The 13,503-nt window shown below is 64.2% G+C and overlaps 3 protein-coding genes across 3 annotated transcripts in view; 2 read left to right on the top strand and 1 right to left on the bottom strand.

The window, feature by feature from the left end:
• Positions 1 to 63: 63 nt before the first annotated feature.
• Positions 64 to 3,142, top strand: LIME1 (Lck interacting transmembrane adaptor 1). Its single transcript, XM_030309161.1, is given in 13 exon segments — positions 64 to 670; positions 1,565 to 1,683; positions 1,833 to 1,890; positions 1,961 to 2,002; positions 2,005 to 2,054; positions 2,176 to 2,392; positions 2,395 to 2,466; positions 2,468 to 2,526; positions 2,604 to 2,691; positions 2,693 to 2,719; positions 2,721 to 2,759; positions 2,761 to 2,796; positions 2,798 to 3,142. Coding segments are annotated over 12 exon segments (834 nt in total). The 5' UTR covers positions 64 to 670; positions 1,565 to 1,585; the 3' UTR covers positions 2,846 to 3,142.
• Positions 3,143 to 3,962: 820 nt separating this feature from the next.
• SLC2A4RG (SLC2A4 regulator) lies at positions 3,963 to 7,857 on the top strand. Its single transcript, XM_030309157.1, is given in 14 exon segments — positions 3,963 to 4,043; positions 4,046 to 4,093; positions 4,419 to 4,463; positions 4,465 to 4,497; positions 4,499 to 4,581; positions 5,508 to 5,617; positions 6,051 to 6,097; positions 6,100 to 6,231; positions 6,303 to 6,365; positions 6,367 to 6,404; positions 6,503 to 6,674; positions 6,676 to 6,771; positions 6,855 to 6,946; positions 7,034 to 7,857. Coding segments are annotated over 14 exon segments (1,134 nt in total). The 5' UTR covers positions 3,963 to 3,980; the 3' UTR covers positions 7,146 to 7,857.
• Positions 7,858 to 8,030: 173 nt separating this feature from the next.
• ZBTB46 (zinc finger and BTB domain containing 46) overlaps positions 8,031 to 13,503 on the bottom strand; it is a 64,351-nt gene continuing 58,878 nt past the window's right edge. The window contains exon 5 of the mRNA XM_030309155.1: positions 8,031 to 11,589. Coding sequence (XP_030165015.1) covers positions 11,218 to 11,589 — 372 coding nt within the window. The 3' untranslated portion in view covers positions 8,031 to 11,217. The remainder of the gene's footprint in view (positions 11,590 to 13,503) is intronic.

Genomic DNA, 13,503 nt, shown 5'->3' with positions numbered 1-13,503 from the left:
GGGGATAAAGGGGTCTCTGCACAGGGCCGTGGGTCCGGGCTAGGGGGTCCTGAGTGAGGCTGTTGCCCCCTGTCCAGAGGCAGAGGGCCCGGAGGGCTGGCATTCTCTTCGTTCTCTGGGATGGGGTTCTGCCAGCTGGTCTGAGGGGGGTCAGAGTGCCCCCCCGTTGCCCGACGCCCACTAATGTGTGGGGCTTGAGGCCACAGCATCCAGGAGAAGGTTGCGGCTGGTGAGGGGCCCTTGGGAGGCACGCTAATGAAGCAGAAGGCTCTGGCGGGTGGGTTGGAAGTCTGAGAGGCGGCGTTCAGCCCAGGGCTTGGTGGCCACGAGACCGCCCAGTTCCCGTGCTGTGCCTGTCCCCTCACCAGCGCAGGCCCACCTCCTCGTGGGTGGGGACCACGTGAGTTAGGCTGCTGGGGCAGGTGCTGGCTTGCTGCACACACCCACCAAGTAGTGTCTAGATCCCACACGGGGGCTACGGCAGGAGCAGCGGCGGCAGAGGGTTGAGCGGCTGCGTGTCAAGATGTGGGGAGATGTGGGGAGATGCGCTGGCAGGAAGTGGGGTGGGGAGCTCCGCTGAGGTCTGCACAAGGGCACCTCTGAAGGTGCCCAAGCCACTGGGCCTGCTCCAGCCGGGGCCGAGGAGGAGCTAACCGTGCGCAGGGCCTTGGTAAGTGCCTGTTCCCGGCCTCTAGCCCGACCGGGACCCCAGACCCCTCGGTGGCCTCCTGGGGGCAGCTGAGGGCTGGGGTCTGGGAGGACTAGGCCCTACCAGATTGGGGCACTGGGGCCAGGTTAGCCAGCCTGGACCCTCTTGCGAGGTGAGCCCACTCCCTGGGTCTGGGCAGACTGGTCCCCATCTCCAGAGACCCCCCCACGCCCTGTCTCTGTGCTACAAAGGGTTGTGCTGACTGCGGGATAGACCTGCACCCCAGCAGCTTCTAGGATCCCAGGAAAGCAGACAGATCGATGACCGGGACGGTCGGAAGGGAGAGAGAGGGCCAAGGGAGAAATGGGGGTGGGGGTGGTCAGGGCCAAAGCAACTTCCCCCTGCCTGCTGACCCCTCCCCTGCCTTTCCAGCCTTTCAGGGGGCCAAGCTCTGCAGTAGATGGCTAGGGGGGCATCACCTGCGTCTGTGGCCTGTGCCTTGGAGGGCCAAAGGCGTGACCTCAGGGCCTCCCCGGGTCCCAGGCTTAGACGACGGTGAGCAGAGCAGGCCCTTGGCTTGGTCGCAGCTCCCCTGCCCCTCCTCACTGGCCATGTTCAGCTACCACTTGGGTCATCCACACCGACTTAGGTACTCGTGAGGCCGAGCAGAGCACACCTCCTCGCATGTCACCAGGGCCCCCCAGCCAGAGTTAGGAAGGTGGCTGCTGGGGCTTCGTCCTCCATGCTTCTGCAGGAAGGAGGGGCTGTGGAGTCTTGGGGTTTCCTGTGTGCTGAGTCAGAGCACCCAAGGGGGAGGGGACTGCCCAGCAGCTTGAGGTGCAAAAGTAGGTAGGGCTCCCAGGTATGTGCCCGGTCCGTCAGTCAGCCCCCAGCATCCCTGTCTTCTTGCCCCAGGCCTAGCTGTGGCTTCACAGGATGGGGCCACAGGTGCCCTCGGCCCCTCCTGTCCTCTGGGTCCTAGGGTGCCTTGCCTTGTTCCTCTGGCTGTGGACACTGTGCACAGCCTGCCACAGGTATGTTCATCCCTGGCCCGGGCTTGGTGTGGGGTAGGGCTCCAGGCGGGTCTGGCTCTGCACGAGCCTCCCTACTAGACCCTGGGCCAGAGGCTGGCACCTCAGTCCCCGTCTCTGCCTCCCTGGCCGATGAGGCCCCTTGCCCCTAGGAAGCGGGTGCAGAGGTCGCGGGCCGGGCCCCAGGGCTGTGTGATGCCAGTGGAAGTGGTGAGTGCCGGGTTGTCCCCGGGGCCAGGGTGGGGCCAACACAGGACCCACCGGCCTTCCTTGTCCCCAGTCACTGCTGAGACAACACCGCCTCTGCTCCCTCAGCAAGTCGGGACACCCAGACTGCATGAGCTGCACCGGGGCCCAAAAAGCTGCAGGGGTGAGCCAAGCCGGGAGAGGCGGACGGGGCTGCGGGGGGGTGGGGCTTGCATCCTTAGGCTGCTCCCAGGCTACCCAAACAGCTTCCCCATCCCCAAGTGACCTCAGTCTTGACCCCAACCCTAGCCCTCGACCTGCCAGCGTGGATATCCTGCACCCGCGATGGCTGGAAGTGCCCAGAGGCACCAGCAGAACTCTGACAGCCTTCTCACACGAGAACTGCCCCGGGCGACGCCCTGCTGCCACCTTGCCCTCCATCTGCCCCGAGGCCACCTATTCCAATGTGGCGCTGGTGCCCGCCCTGTGGTTGTGGGCAGGGGAACGGCTGACCAGCAGCCCTGCCACAGGCCCTGGCTGAGGCCGCGACCCGGGGTGGCTGAGTATGCCTGTATCCAGAAGCTCGAGGGAACAGATCAACAGGCCCCAAAGCCTCAGGCAGTGGAAGGCCGAGGTGGACCCCAGCTGTATCAGTGTAAAGTAGAGTGGACGGGTAGGGGTGGGTGGGGAGTGCTTGGTGATGTTGACCCTTCCCTGAGTGGGCTTCCTCTCTCCAGGTGGACATCCTGTTACTCCAGGGTTAAGAAGCCTAAAAAGAGGGACCTAGGACCTGCCACAGATCAGCTGGACCCCAAGGGCAGAGGAGGAAATTCCGGCTCTGGGAAGTGACCAGCGCCTACGAGACCCTCCCACTCAGGGGCCTAGGCATGGATGGATGGCCTCCCAGACAATGTGTACGAGACTATCCAGCGAGATGGGGGCCCCTGAGCACCCGGAGCCCTCTGGCTGTCGCTATTAGCATAAGAAAGAGGAACAGAGGCAGGGCATGGGGGCTCCCTGCTTCCCCAGTTTCACCCCAGAGAGGTGGCATCTCCAACCCCCATCTGCCTTGAACAACCAAGTATAGGACGGTCCTCCTTCCAAAGTAGTGCCAAACGCCTATTCCCTGTCCCCCCCCCCCCCACAGCTGGCAGCGCAAAGTCCAGATCCCAAGGCTTCTAGGCCTGTGAGGTCCCTGGGGGTCCTGGCCCCCATGGCCTCTTGGCCTTCGCAAGATCCTTAATAAATACCCAGCACAGGAAGGATTGAATAGAGCCGTTTCCTCGCGGTCTGCTCTTCTTGAAGACCCGGGAAGGTTGTCGGGGATTGTCTAGAAGGACCCTCCTGCCTGGGTGCCTGGGCACTGTCACCTGAAGCTGTGCTTGGCTGGTCAGTTTCAGAAGACGGTGTGGTGAAGGTGAGGCAAACCCCAGGAGTGGCGGTCCCCAAAGCTCATTTGGTCTCAGCGGGGGTTGCAGCCGGCCCTCAAGCTGGCCGCCCCAGGGTGGGACTTGGACCCTGAACACTAGAGAGGGCCTCGCCACGCCAGCCACTGGTGTTACATAAGGTGTGGCGGGTAGGTGGGCAGTCGTGCGTTAAAGATATAACTGGTCCCGGGAAGCCCGCCAAGGAGACGCGGGCCCCTTCCCCGGATCTGGCAACTCGCGCGCGGGCACACCCGCGGAGTCTACGCCGCCCTCCCCGACGGCGGGGTCCCGCTGGCCCCCGGGAGCTCCGCAGGGGCGAGGGGCGGCCGGAGGGGTCTCGAGGTGCCGCGCGAGCCGGGCCCTCTTCCCCAGGCCGCCGCGGGAGCGGCCGGCTCGGGGGCCGGGCCTCGGAGCCCAAGCCACTGGGAGCGCGGCACGTGGCCCCGGCCGCGGCCGCCTCGGCATGTTGATACAGCGCGAGAGCCAATGGGTGGTGCGGCCGGGGGCGGTGCGCGCGGCCGCGCGAAGGGGGCGTGGCCGGCCGGCAGCCTCCCGGCCGCGCGGCGCGGGCGGACGGCCGATTGAGGGCGGGGGTCGGCGGCCCGGCCAGCCCCGGCCCGGCCCGGCCGGGGCCGTGTCCTGAGCGTCCGCCCTCGCCGCTGCAGCCTCGGCACCCGGCCGGCGGCCATGGAGGCCGAGCGCTCTCCGGTGCCCGTTCCGGGTTGCGGGCGCCCCCCGCCCCGTGCCCGCCGGCCGGGACCCCCGCGGCCTCGCCCATGTCGGTGCCCGCGCCGCCGCAGGTACCGGGCGCCGGAGGGCGGGGCGCCGACAAAAACTCCCCTCGCTGCAAAGATGGGCGTCGGGGCCGCACAAACTTTGGGCCCCCGGGGGCGGGGCGGCGGGGGCGGCCGCGTAGGTCCTCGCGTGTCCGCGGGCCTGGCAGGCGGGGCTGCCCGGGAGCTCTTCCCGCCGCGCCGGGCCGGGGCGGGGCCGGGGGCGGGGCCGCGCTGTTCCCACCGGCCGCGGCCGGTTTGGGGGGCGGGTGCGGGAGCGGATCCGGGGTGGGGGCTGGGAAACACCCGCCCAGCGCGAGCCACCGCCCCCGCGAGCCTGCCCCTTCCGCAGGGCCCTGCCGTGGGCGGCGGCTTTGCGGGCTTGGAGTTCGCGCTGCCCTCAGGAGCCAGAGCCGCGGGCGGCGGACCTGGGGGGTCCCGGGGACGTGGGCGGGGGCGGGAGGAGCGGCGGGGCCCCCGACGCCGTCGGCGCACATCCCGGTGCCAGCGCAGAGGTGAGCCAGGGTCCCGCGCGCCAGGCCGAGGTGGGCGTGCGCACACGTGCGCTGGCGTGTGCAGGGGTGGTGGGTGGGGCGCGGGCACGTGCCTTTTTGAACCCCCCCCCCCCTGCGGTGGGGCTCTTGGTGGAGGACAGGTCTGGGCCCAGATCTGCACTTTGTGTCCCCTCCCTAGCTCTCCAGCCCTGGAGGAGTTGAGCACAAGTTAGCAATATATAGCGCTCCTTGTGCCCCCCAAGCTCTGGGGCCAGAGCGCAGGGCTGGGAGGGGGCCCCTGTCAATCTGTGCAGTAGAGGCTGCCAGGCTGGCGTGAGGTTGACGGTGCAGGAATCCCAGGGCTTCTGACTGCCGGCTCCTACCCTGCCTGAAACCCTCCTGGGTTGCCCCACACCCTGGGCTGGCTTCCTCAGGTAGAGGCGGGCTCTGGCCTGGCCTGTTGGGGCCTGGGGACTCTCTGCTTGCGCTTGGAGCCCAGTCTGCCCTAGCTGCTGCCGACTGCTGGCTGCTCCCTCCCCTCCAGGCCTGGCATGGGCCCCGCAGCTGCTGTTGCACAACGCTGGTTAATGTGTGATCTGGGGGAGGAGGGCTGGGTTTGGCCTGGCCTGGTTGAGGGGAGGCGGCGCTCAGACCCCTGTCCAGCTCCAGGCCCTGAAGAAGTCACTGTGGAACAAAGCCCAGGCTGCAGAGAACTCAGACTTTGGGGAGACCCCAGCCCAGGCCATGTTCCCAGAGGTTCCTGGAGATCTGGGGCTCTGTAACCTGAGCTGGGGGGTGGAGATGGGCCTCCGGCCCAGTGCCTGGAGGGAGGGAGCGGGCGCCTGATCGCGCGCTTGTGCACGCACACGTGTGCGTGCACGCACGCGTGCGCAGGGCCAGGAGAGATGCCTGAAGTATTTGCTGGATGCCACCCGCGTCTCTTCCAGAGACCCCCCAGGAAAATCCCGGTCTGGACGAGGTCATGGCGCGGCAGCCCTCACCAGTCTGTCCACCAGCACCCTCCTTCTGGGGGCCCCAGCTGCAGCCTGTAGCCCAGGTGAGACTTGGGACACCCGGCCTGGGTAGGGAGGCAGGACCACTGTCTTTCCAGGACGCCGTAGTTGCCTCCCCCTTGGGGCGAGCATGTTGCCCTTTGCCTGGAAGACCACTTTGTGAATAGATCTCTCCAGGCCTGAAATAGACCTCAGGATCCCCAGTGCCTCTCACTGAGGCCAAAGCCAGTGTCACAGGTGTGCGGGCCTCTCTGATCCGTTTCCACCTGGCGGGCTGGGCATCCCCGCACAGGATGTCTCTGCTTATCCTTCCCTGTGCTGCGCCAGCTTCTCCTGGCCACCGCCTTCCCACCAAGCTCACCAGTGAACAGGCGAACAGGTGGAGGCCCAGAGTTAAGGGCCCTGCGGCGGCGGGTTCTGCGGAGCAGGCTGAGCCCGCTAAAAGCCCTAACCACGGGTGCTGGTGTGTCCCCACAGAGCCTGGCTTGGAGCCCTGGAAGGAGGCCCTGGTGCTGGCCACTGGGCAGCTGCAGCAAGCAGCGGAGACTGGGGCTGGGACCTGGCCAGTGACCGGTCCTCTCCGTCTATCCCTTCACCCCCACTGCCCTCCGAGGCAGCCCATTTCCTATTCGGGGAACCTGCCCCAAAGAAGAGAAAGGTGAGCCTGAGGCAGCCCTCAGGCAGGGTGGGCGTGGTGGCCCACGCCTGACCACCAGCCCTGTCGCCCAGAGCTCCGTGCGGGTCCTGTTCCAGTGTCTGTGGAAGCGGTGTGGGAAAGTGCTGAGCACGGCCCTCCGGGATGCAGAGACACATCCGCCTGGTGCACCTGGGGTGCGATGGGGCTGGCCGGTGGGGGCGGGGCAGCCCCCCAGTAGCAAAGTGCTTCAGCTTCCCACCCCCCCACCCCCCCCCCCCGGCCGTGTCCCCAGCAGGCGGCAGGCAGAGCCTGAGCAGAGCGACGGGGAGGAGGACTTCTACTACACAGAGTTGGACGTTGGCATGGATGTGCTGACAGACGGGCTGTCCAGCCTGTCTCCAGCGTCCCCCGCGGCCTCCGTGCCCCCCGCCTCCCCCCGCCTGGAGCTGCCAGAGCCTCGGACCCATGTCCAGCCTGCTGCACCCGCTGGCCCTGCCCCCAGTTCGGTGCCTGAGCCCCGTGGCACCCCGCGAGGCGCGCCGAGGTGACACCGCCTACCAGGTGGGTGAGGCCACAGGCAGCAGCTCGGGGTGAGCCTCGGGGTGCTCGGGACGGGGGAGAGGACACGCCTGGTCTCCTCTCAGGGCTGCCTGGCCCCCACCCGCCCGGAGCCACAGCCGACCACCGTCAGGACCTGTGTGCCGGACCCGCCCTCCAGACTCGGCGCCGGCCCAAGGTGCGTGCGTGTGGAGGGGCCAGGGCAGGCCTCGGGCGGAGGCTCCCAGCCCCGCATTCAGCCCCCGTCTCCTCTGCGTCCCCCCAGGAAGCCCCGAGGTGATGCCAAGAAGTGCCGGAAGGTGTATGGCATGGATCACAGGCACCTGTGGTGCACAGCCTGCCGCTGGAAGAAGGCGTGCCAGCGCTTCCTGGACTGAGCCCCCCCCCCCCCCCCCCCCGCCCCCATGCCAGCGCTCCCTGGACTGAGCCCCCCATTCCCGCCCCCTGCCCCCCGCCCCATGCCAGCGCTCCCTGGACTGAGCCCCCCCATGGCCCCTGCAACCCCCCACCTCTCTGTGCCCGCGCTCCCTGGACTGAGGCCCTCCCCGCCCCCACCCCCACCCGCACTTCCTGGACTGAGCCCCCCACCCACCCCCATGCCCCACACCGTGCTGCTGCCTGCTCTCCAGGACTTTTTAAAGGAAAAAATAAGCTACCCCCCGACTCCCCAGCCTGGGGCTTCTCCCAGCTGCAGGGTCTACTTTTTAACAGTGGGGGAAGTTGGTGACCCTGGACCCCCAGAGGTTGGGGGGGGAGGGGTTCTTGCCACTCAAAGTGCCTCTGAAGAAACCAGCCTTTTGCACTAAAGCCAACCTCACGGCCGTCCCCCTGGCCCGGGGTCCCTGGGGGTGGCTGCCCTCCCTGCCCGTCAGCCCGTGGACTTGTCAGGGCGCTGAGGCCGAACTTCAGGGCCGCGTGGGGGGGCCAGTCTGTGATGCGCCCTGAGGGGAGGGGCCTCCTGCCTGCACTTAACCTGGTGGTTCCAGGGCCCGGGGGCTGACCTTGTCTCCTGTTTGTGAAGCTCAGGTGTCTCGAGTCTGGGCCATACCAGGCGAGGAGAAAAATTAAAGTTTTGGGTTTTTCCAGAAACTGTGTCTGCCTCCTGGGGGAAGGATGCGGAACCGGGACCCTGCCACAGGCAGGGTGGGGGGGCCAGCCGCAGACCACCAAGGGCTGGGGGGCAGGGGCAGTCCACTCTGGCCACCTTCACCCAGGCTGAGGCCAGAGGAGGGGACACCGTGAAACACTCATGAGGCGTCTGCTTGAGCAGCAATTTCCCAGTTTATTGAAAGTGGAAGCTTTGCAAGAATGTCTAAGCTAACCCCGTCACAGAAAGGAACCCACAGGCGGGCCCGGAGCTCGCCGAGGCGGACAAGAATCGCAAGACCGCTAGAGAGGGTGCGCTGTCCGCCTGCCCTGTGGCCGCAGACGGTAGCAGCGGGACCCGTTACCAAAGTCTCTGCCCCCCGAGTATGAAACACGTCTCCGATACAAACACAGGTTTATGATGATTAATATAGAGTTGATAGAATATAGATCATCCCCAAGGGGGAAAAAAAACCACAACAGTTTTTCAAACACTGCCCTTTTTTGTCTGTTTTGTTTTTGTTGACAGGTTGGAAGCATGTTGAAAAAATAAATATTTAAGAAAAGCACACACAGCACCCTCACTACAAGTAGTTCTGAAAGGGGCCACGTACAAAACACAATATAGAAGCTAAAAAAAAACAACCGTGAAGTATGGCTTTCTTAAGCGTCGCACACGTCACAGGATGAGCGAAAATAAGATTATCTTTCATAATATTGCAAAAAGTTCCAGTTTTTGCATTTTCTCAGAGTTTTCTTTTTTAAAAAGGAAGATGTGCAAAGTTGGAAGCAGCAGCTGTGTCTCTCGAGTCGAGGTCCCTACTGAGTCCTGGCAGTGTTCTGACTGCTCCCCACGACCCAGAGTCCAAATGTACAACCTGGTCAGGATCCAGAGCTTGATACAAAAGTCATATGGGTTCCCTGCCCACCCCCACCCCAAAGAACTCCCCGCTCAACGGACTGCATTTTCCACTTTGGTGTTGCAAACACCAAAATACACACAAGACACAAACAGAAAAGTACAAAACGTGAAATGTAATCTACACATTTTTTCCTCTTCATAAAAAAATATTTATTAGTTTTAAACATCGATTTAAAAAAAAATCAGTCACGTAAAAAAACCCTTCATTACACGTCTCTTCCTCCACGCCTCCTGAGAGGTGACGGGTTCATCCCCGACGGCGGACAACCGCGTAGAGCTGAGGTTGCCACGCAGCAAACGCCTGGGGAGCTCGGGCAGAGCGGGGCCCTCGGTCGTCCGGTACAGTATTGGTTTTAGGGAAGAAGATGCCCCGTGGCACTGACAGCGAGCCCCCCCCAAAAGGCCAGCGAGGGCGGTCCAGAGCAGGGAGCGAGCGGGTCAGAAAGAGCGAGGTGTCCTGAGTGCGGAGGCACAGGTGGCCCGGGGTGTGGGCAGGACGGCCCGAGCGGGGGAAGGGGGGTGGGGGCCGGTAAGAAACCCAGAGACGCTGTTGGTAGCAAAGGTCTGGTTCCCAAATACATTTGTAAGAAAATCAGTCTGTGTAGAAAAGGGGTCATAAAGTCGGGGAGGTACGCGGTTGGTTCTGAGGGCTCCGTGAGGGCTGCAGCCCGGGCCGCGGCGGTGAGAGGCAGGAAGGGAAGTGTGTCCCAGAGCCCCTGCGCTGGCCTTGCCCACCGTGGGCGGACGGGCAAGCAGGGCAGCCAGAGGGGGCTTGGTCACCGCGCGGTCACCACGCGGGACAGGAGTGCAGGAGGCCGGATGACAGCTCTGTGCAGGCCCTCTGACTGATGGATACTCGGCTGACTGTACTTAAGACAAACGCAGAAGTTGTGACCCCCCCTCCCCCCGCAGGGCTTCCGGCCAGCCCTGGTCCCCAGCACCCCCAACAGCAGCCTTGGGCCCAACGTGCTCCCGGCCACCGTCGGAACCGAAGTTAGGGTCTTGTGGTATTTTCCTTTTCCACCTAGAAAGAACATATGCGGACACAACGAAAAACCTGGTAAAAGCTCAGAGTCTGTGGAAAAGAGAAATAAAACCACCGTCTGCAATGGGGGCTCCAGCTGAGCGCCCGGGGAGTCTTTGCGTGGCATGAGTCTTGCCAAGCCCGAGCCACGTGGGTGCGAGACGGAATGTCTTAGTGGTGCAGTGTCGTCAGGAACAGCTTTAACGAGGGAGGAGACAGACCAGTGTGCGTCCTGCGGCCCGGGGGGGGGGGCTCCTCACAGCCGGGCCTGGCTTCCCACCCGGAAAATTAATAAAGAGGGCGGGAGCGCATCTAAAGAGACGACGAGAGGACGAGAAAAGACAACTCTGTTTCGTCAGGTGAGAAAAGAATGCCAAACAAGTACTTTTACGTAACTACCTCAGGACGGCTCTGACTACTTGAAAGTTTTGGTTACCCACGCGGGGACGTGCGAGCAAGCACACGGCAGCCAGGAACACCGCCTCCAGTGTTAGCAGCAAACAAGGCAAGGGCACTCAGGAGGGTCAGGAGGACTGGCCCAGGCAGGGAGGACGGCGGAGGCCCAGGGGATGAGGCCGCCCCCGGGCTCCCCAAGGAAGTGCACGCAGAACAAAGAGCCCAGGCCCCCCAAAAGGACCCAAGTGGCCAGGCGCGGGGCAGCGCTGAGCCCTGCACCAGAGGAGCGTGGCACGTCGGTGGCCCATCGGTCCCCACCTGGCTGCCTCTGCCGGAAGATAGCACCTGGGGGTCCCCGGCCCCAGTGGGGGGCTTCTGCAGCTTGTTTTATGTTAAGCACCAAAGCCCAGAGGCGGAGGGCCACGGGCTCTCTGTACACCCGACCCGGGCTCCGCCGGCGGCCGCAACAGCGGCCAGAGACTGCGGCGGTGGCCGCAGGCAGTGACCGGGCTGCTGAGAAGAGGGGAGCAGAGCAGGGGGCAGGGGGAGACTCCACGCTGGACATCGGGCGTGTGCAAAACCTCCCTCAACGTCTCCTGGGCCTGTGGCCTCGGGGACCACGCTCACAACCGGGACCAGTGCTGACCTCGACCTGGCCATCGGGCTACGGTGTATCCCGAGGCCAGACTGGCCACACGGCTCCCTCGAGCCCTATCTACATGTACCTGCTGGGGATCCTCTATTTGTCCCCACAGACATGTCGGACTGTGTGCTCTCCTGGGCTCAACCCCACCCCGTGTCCCCCAACATGCTGTTCGGTTCCAGAGCCCTTACTTCCTGGGGTCATGCCTGCCTGTGAGCCTCAGGGTGGTGTGTGTGTGTGTGTGTCTGGGGGGCGGGAACAGAAAAATGGGGGAGGAAGGGGGTCAGCATGGCCTGGCCGCAGGCAGGACACACACACACACACACACACACGCGCACACACAGGAGAGGGTGGTGCCGCGCCACCCCGGCCCGGCGCCTAGGAGATCCAGAAGTCCTTGTCCGGTGCCCCTGGGGGGCTGCCAGGACCCCGCGGAGAGTCCTCGTCCCCCTTCTCGGCCGCCAGCAGCGCGTCCTCGTGGGCCAGGCCCACCTCGTCCTCGTCCTCACACAGCTCCTCCTCGCCCTCCCCCCGCGGGTCGTCGGGATCTTCCAGGTAGGGCCCGTCGCCAGGGAACAGCTCGGGGGAGCCCTCAGTGCCACCGCCGTCCAGGGGACCGGCCACACCGCGGCCTGCGCAGTCGGCACAGACACCGTGGCGCCGGGAGCCGTGCTTGATGCCCACGCTGGCGGCTGACATGAACACCCGACTGCACAACTTGCACACGTACTTCTTGTCCTTGCTGTGGACCTGTGGAGGGACGGGCGGTCAGTGCGGGGGGGGGGGGGGGGGGGGGGGGGTGGGCGGTCAGTGCAGGAGGGCGGAGAATGCAATTTTAATTCTTCATATTTTTCTGAATTCTCCGGTGTTCTAGAGCAATCGAGCAAATACTGTTACTGCAATAAATACACCACCAGTAGCATGACGGTGGAAGAGGGTTTGCCAAGCTGTGTCCTTCCTTCGCACTCGGAGCGCCCCCTGACTGATGGGTCACTGTCCTGGGGGCTGCACCCTCTGAAGGGACCCCTTCACGAGTCCCGGGCTAAGGGCCCCTCCACCCCCCAACTCAGTGGCACCACAGACTGACATGAACAGTCCACCTTCCCCCGTCAAAACCCGTCCACAAATCCCAACCATGAAGACCACTGTGTCCCCAGGCACGGGCAAAGCTGGGCCCACACGTTCTGATTCTAGAAATGGAGCATGAAACGACTTGGTCCCCAGGGCCCTCCTGCACCTTCTCTGTTGTGTCTTAAACCCAGGCTTCCTCAACACTCTCACAACAGAAACTGTGTTCTGAGAGCAGGCTGGGCAGTGCCCACTGAAGCCCCTCAAAACCTGGGGCTCCCACGCGGGGAACTGAGGGCTGTGCCAGGACCCCGGAGCGACAAAGGCATCTCAGGGAGCCACTTCGGCCAGCACCAGATGGCCCGCACCTGTCCTAACAAACAAACGGAAGCAAGGGAAAGAGAGAGGATGCGGGCACCATGGCAACCCGTGGCTCCCGGCTGGTGGCAAGCAGCTCCTGAGACCTCACTGTCCAGACCACCCCTGGCCAGCCTGCCGCCGGCCCCTCTGTCTGCTGAGCGGGCACCGGCGTCTGCACAGAAGGGCCGCTGCGGGACAAGGTGGCATAGGGCGCCCCTACTGCCACCTGCCTGTCAGCAGGGGTTCAGCCTCCTTGGGGTCGGGGGCCCCCGGCAAATTAAAGGGGAAGATACAGATTCTCTTCTCAGAAAAAAGCAAGCCCAAAACATTGGTAGGTAACGTTTTCAGGATTTATGGCCCTCCCTGAAGCCCAACACAAACCCAGGACGGAAAACCTGGCCCATCCAAGGTAGCAGCCACACTGAGCCTCAAATGGGATTGATGCTTCCTAAAAGCAATGACATGGTTTTGCTAAAGAAAAGACGGAGCAACCTGGTAGCGACAACCCTCCAGCACTTCCGCGTGACGAGACACTACTCATCTCTTGACCAGAGCAGCGTGGGCAGCCCTAAGTTGCTGTACACGGTCTGCTAACATGACCCCTGTGCTCTCAGGGTGGACCCTGGGAGATGAGCGAAACGAGACACAGGGAAGTTCCGGGGCCCGTGCCGTCCAGCCAGCCCTGCGGCTGCTGGCCCCGCAGACCTGCCCCCGGGTTCCAGGACTGCCACTTTCCCGCCTTCTGCTCGACCCCATCTGGGGAGACACTGCAGGATGGGGTCATGGGCGACCCTCAGTCAGATGGGCCGGGTGCATCCACTTCTCAGGACTGTCTCCCCTCCCGCTTGCCGCCTGACCTCACGGGAGCTTCTCAGGGTGTCCTCACCCCCTAATAAGTGCCCCCCACTGGGCTGGGAAGGATGCCCCTGAAGGGGGCCAAATGGAGGATCCAAGGAGAGTAAATCTGGACGTGACCCCAAAGTGAGCCAGAGCCCCCCACTCACCCCACGGAATGGACGTGCACAGCAAAAGACCCCGCTCATCCGTATGGCTCACCCCGCCAGCAGCCAGGCCTGAGACTCTCACCTTGCCACCTGCTGCCCTTGTGCCTAGGGCACACCCAGGTCACCCTCACCACTGCCAACACAGTCCCCCACACCTCCTTGGGGGGGGGGGTCTGCTCCTGATGTCATCAGATCAGCATGCCGTAGGGCTCCAGCCAAGTCTGTGCACCTC

Source organism: Lynx canadensis, chromosome A3 (assembly GCF_007474595.2).
Source record: "Lynx canadensis isolate LIC74 chromosome A3, mLynCan4.pri.v2, whole genome shotgun sequence".
Taxonomy (NCBI): domain Eukaryota; kingdom Metazoa; phylum Chordata; class Mammalia; order Carnivora; family Felidae; genus Lynx; species Lynx canadensis.
This window is presented reverse-complemented; position numbering and strand designations above follow the sequence as displayed.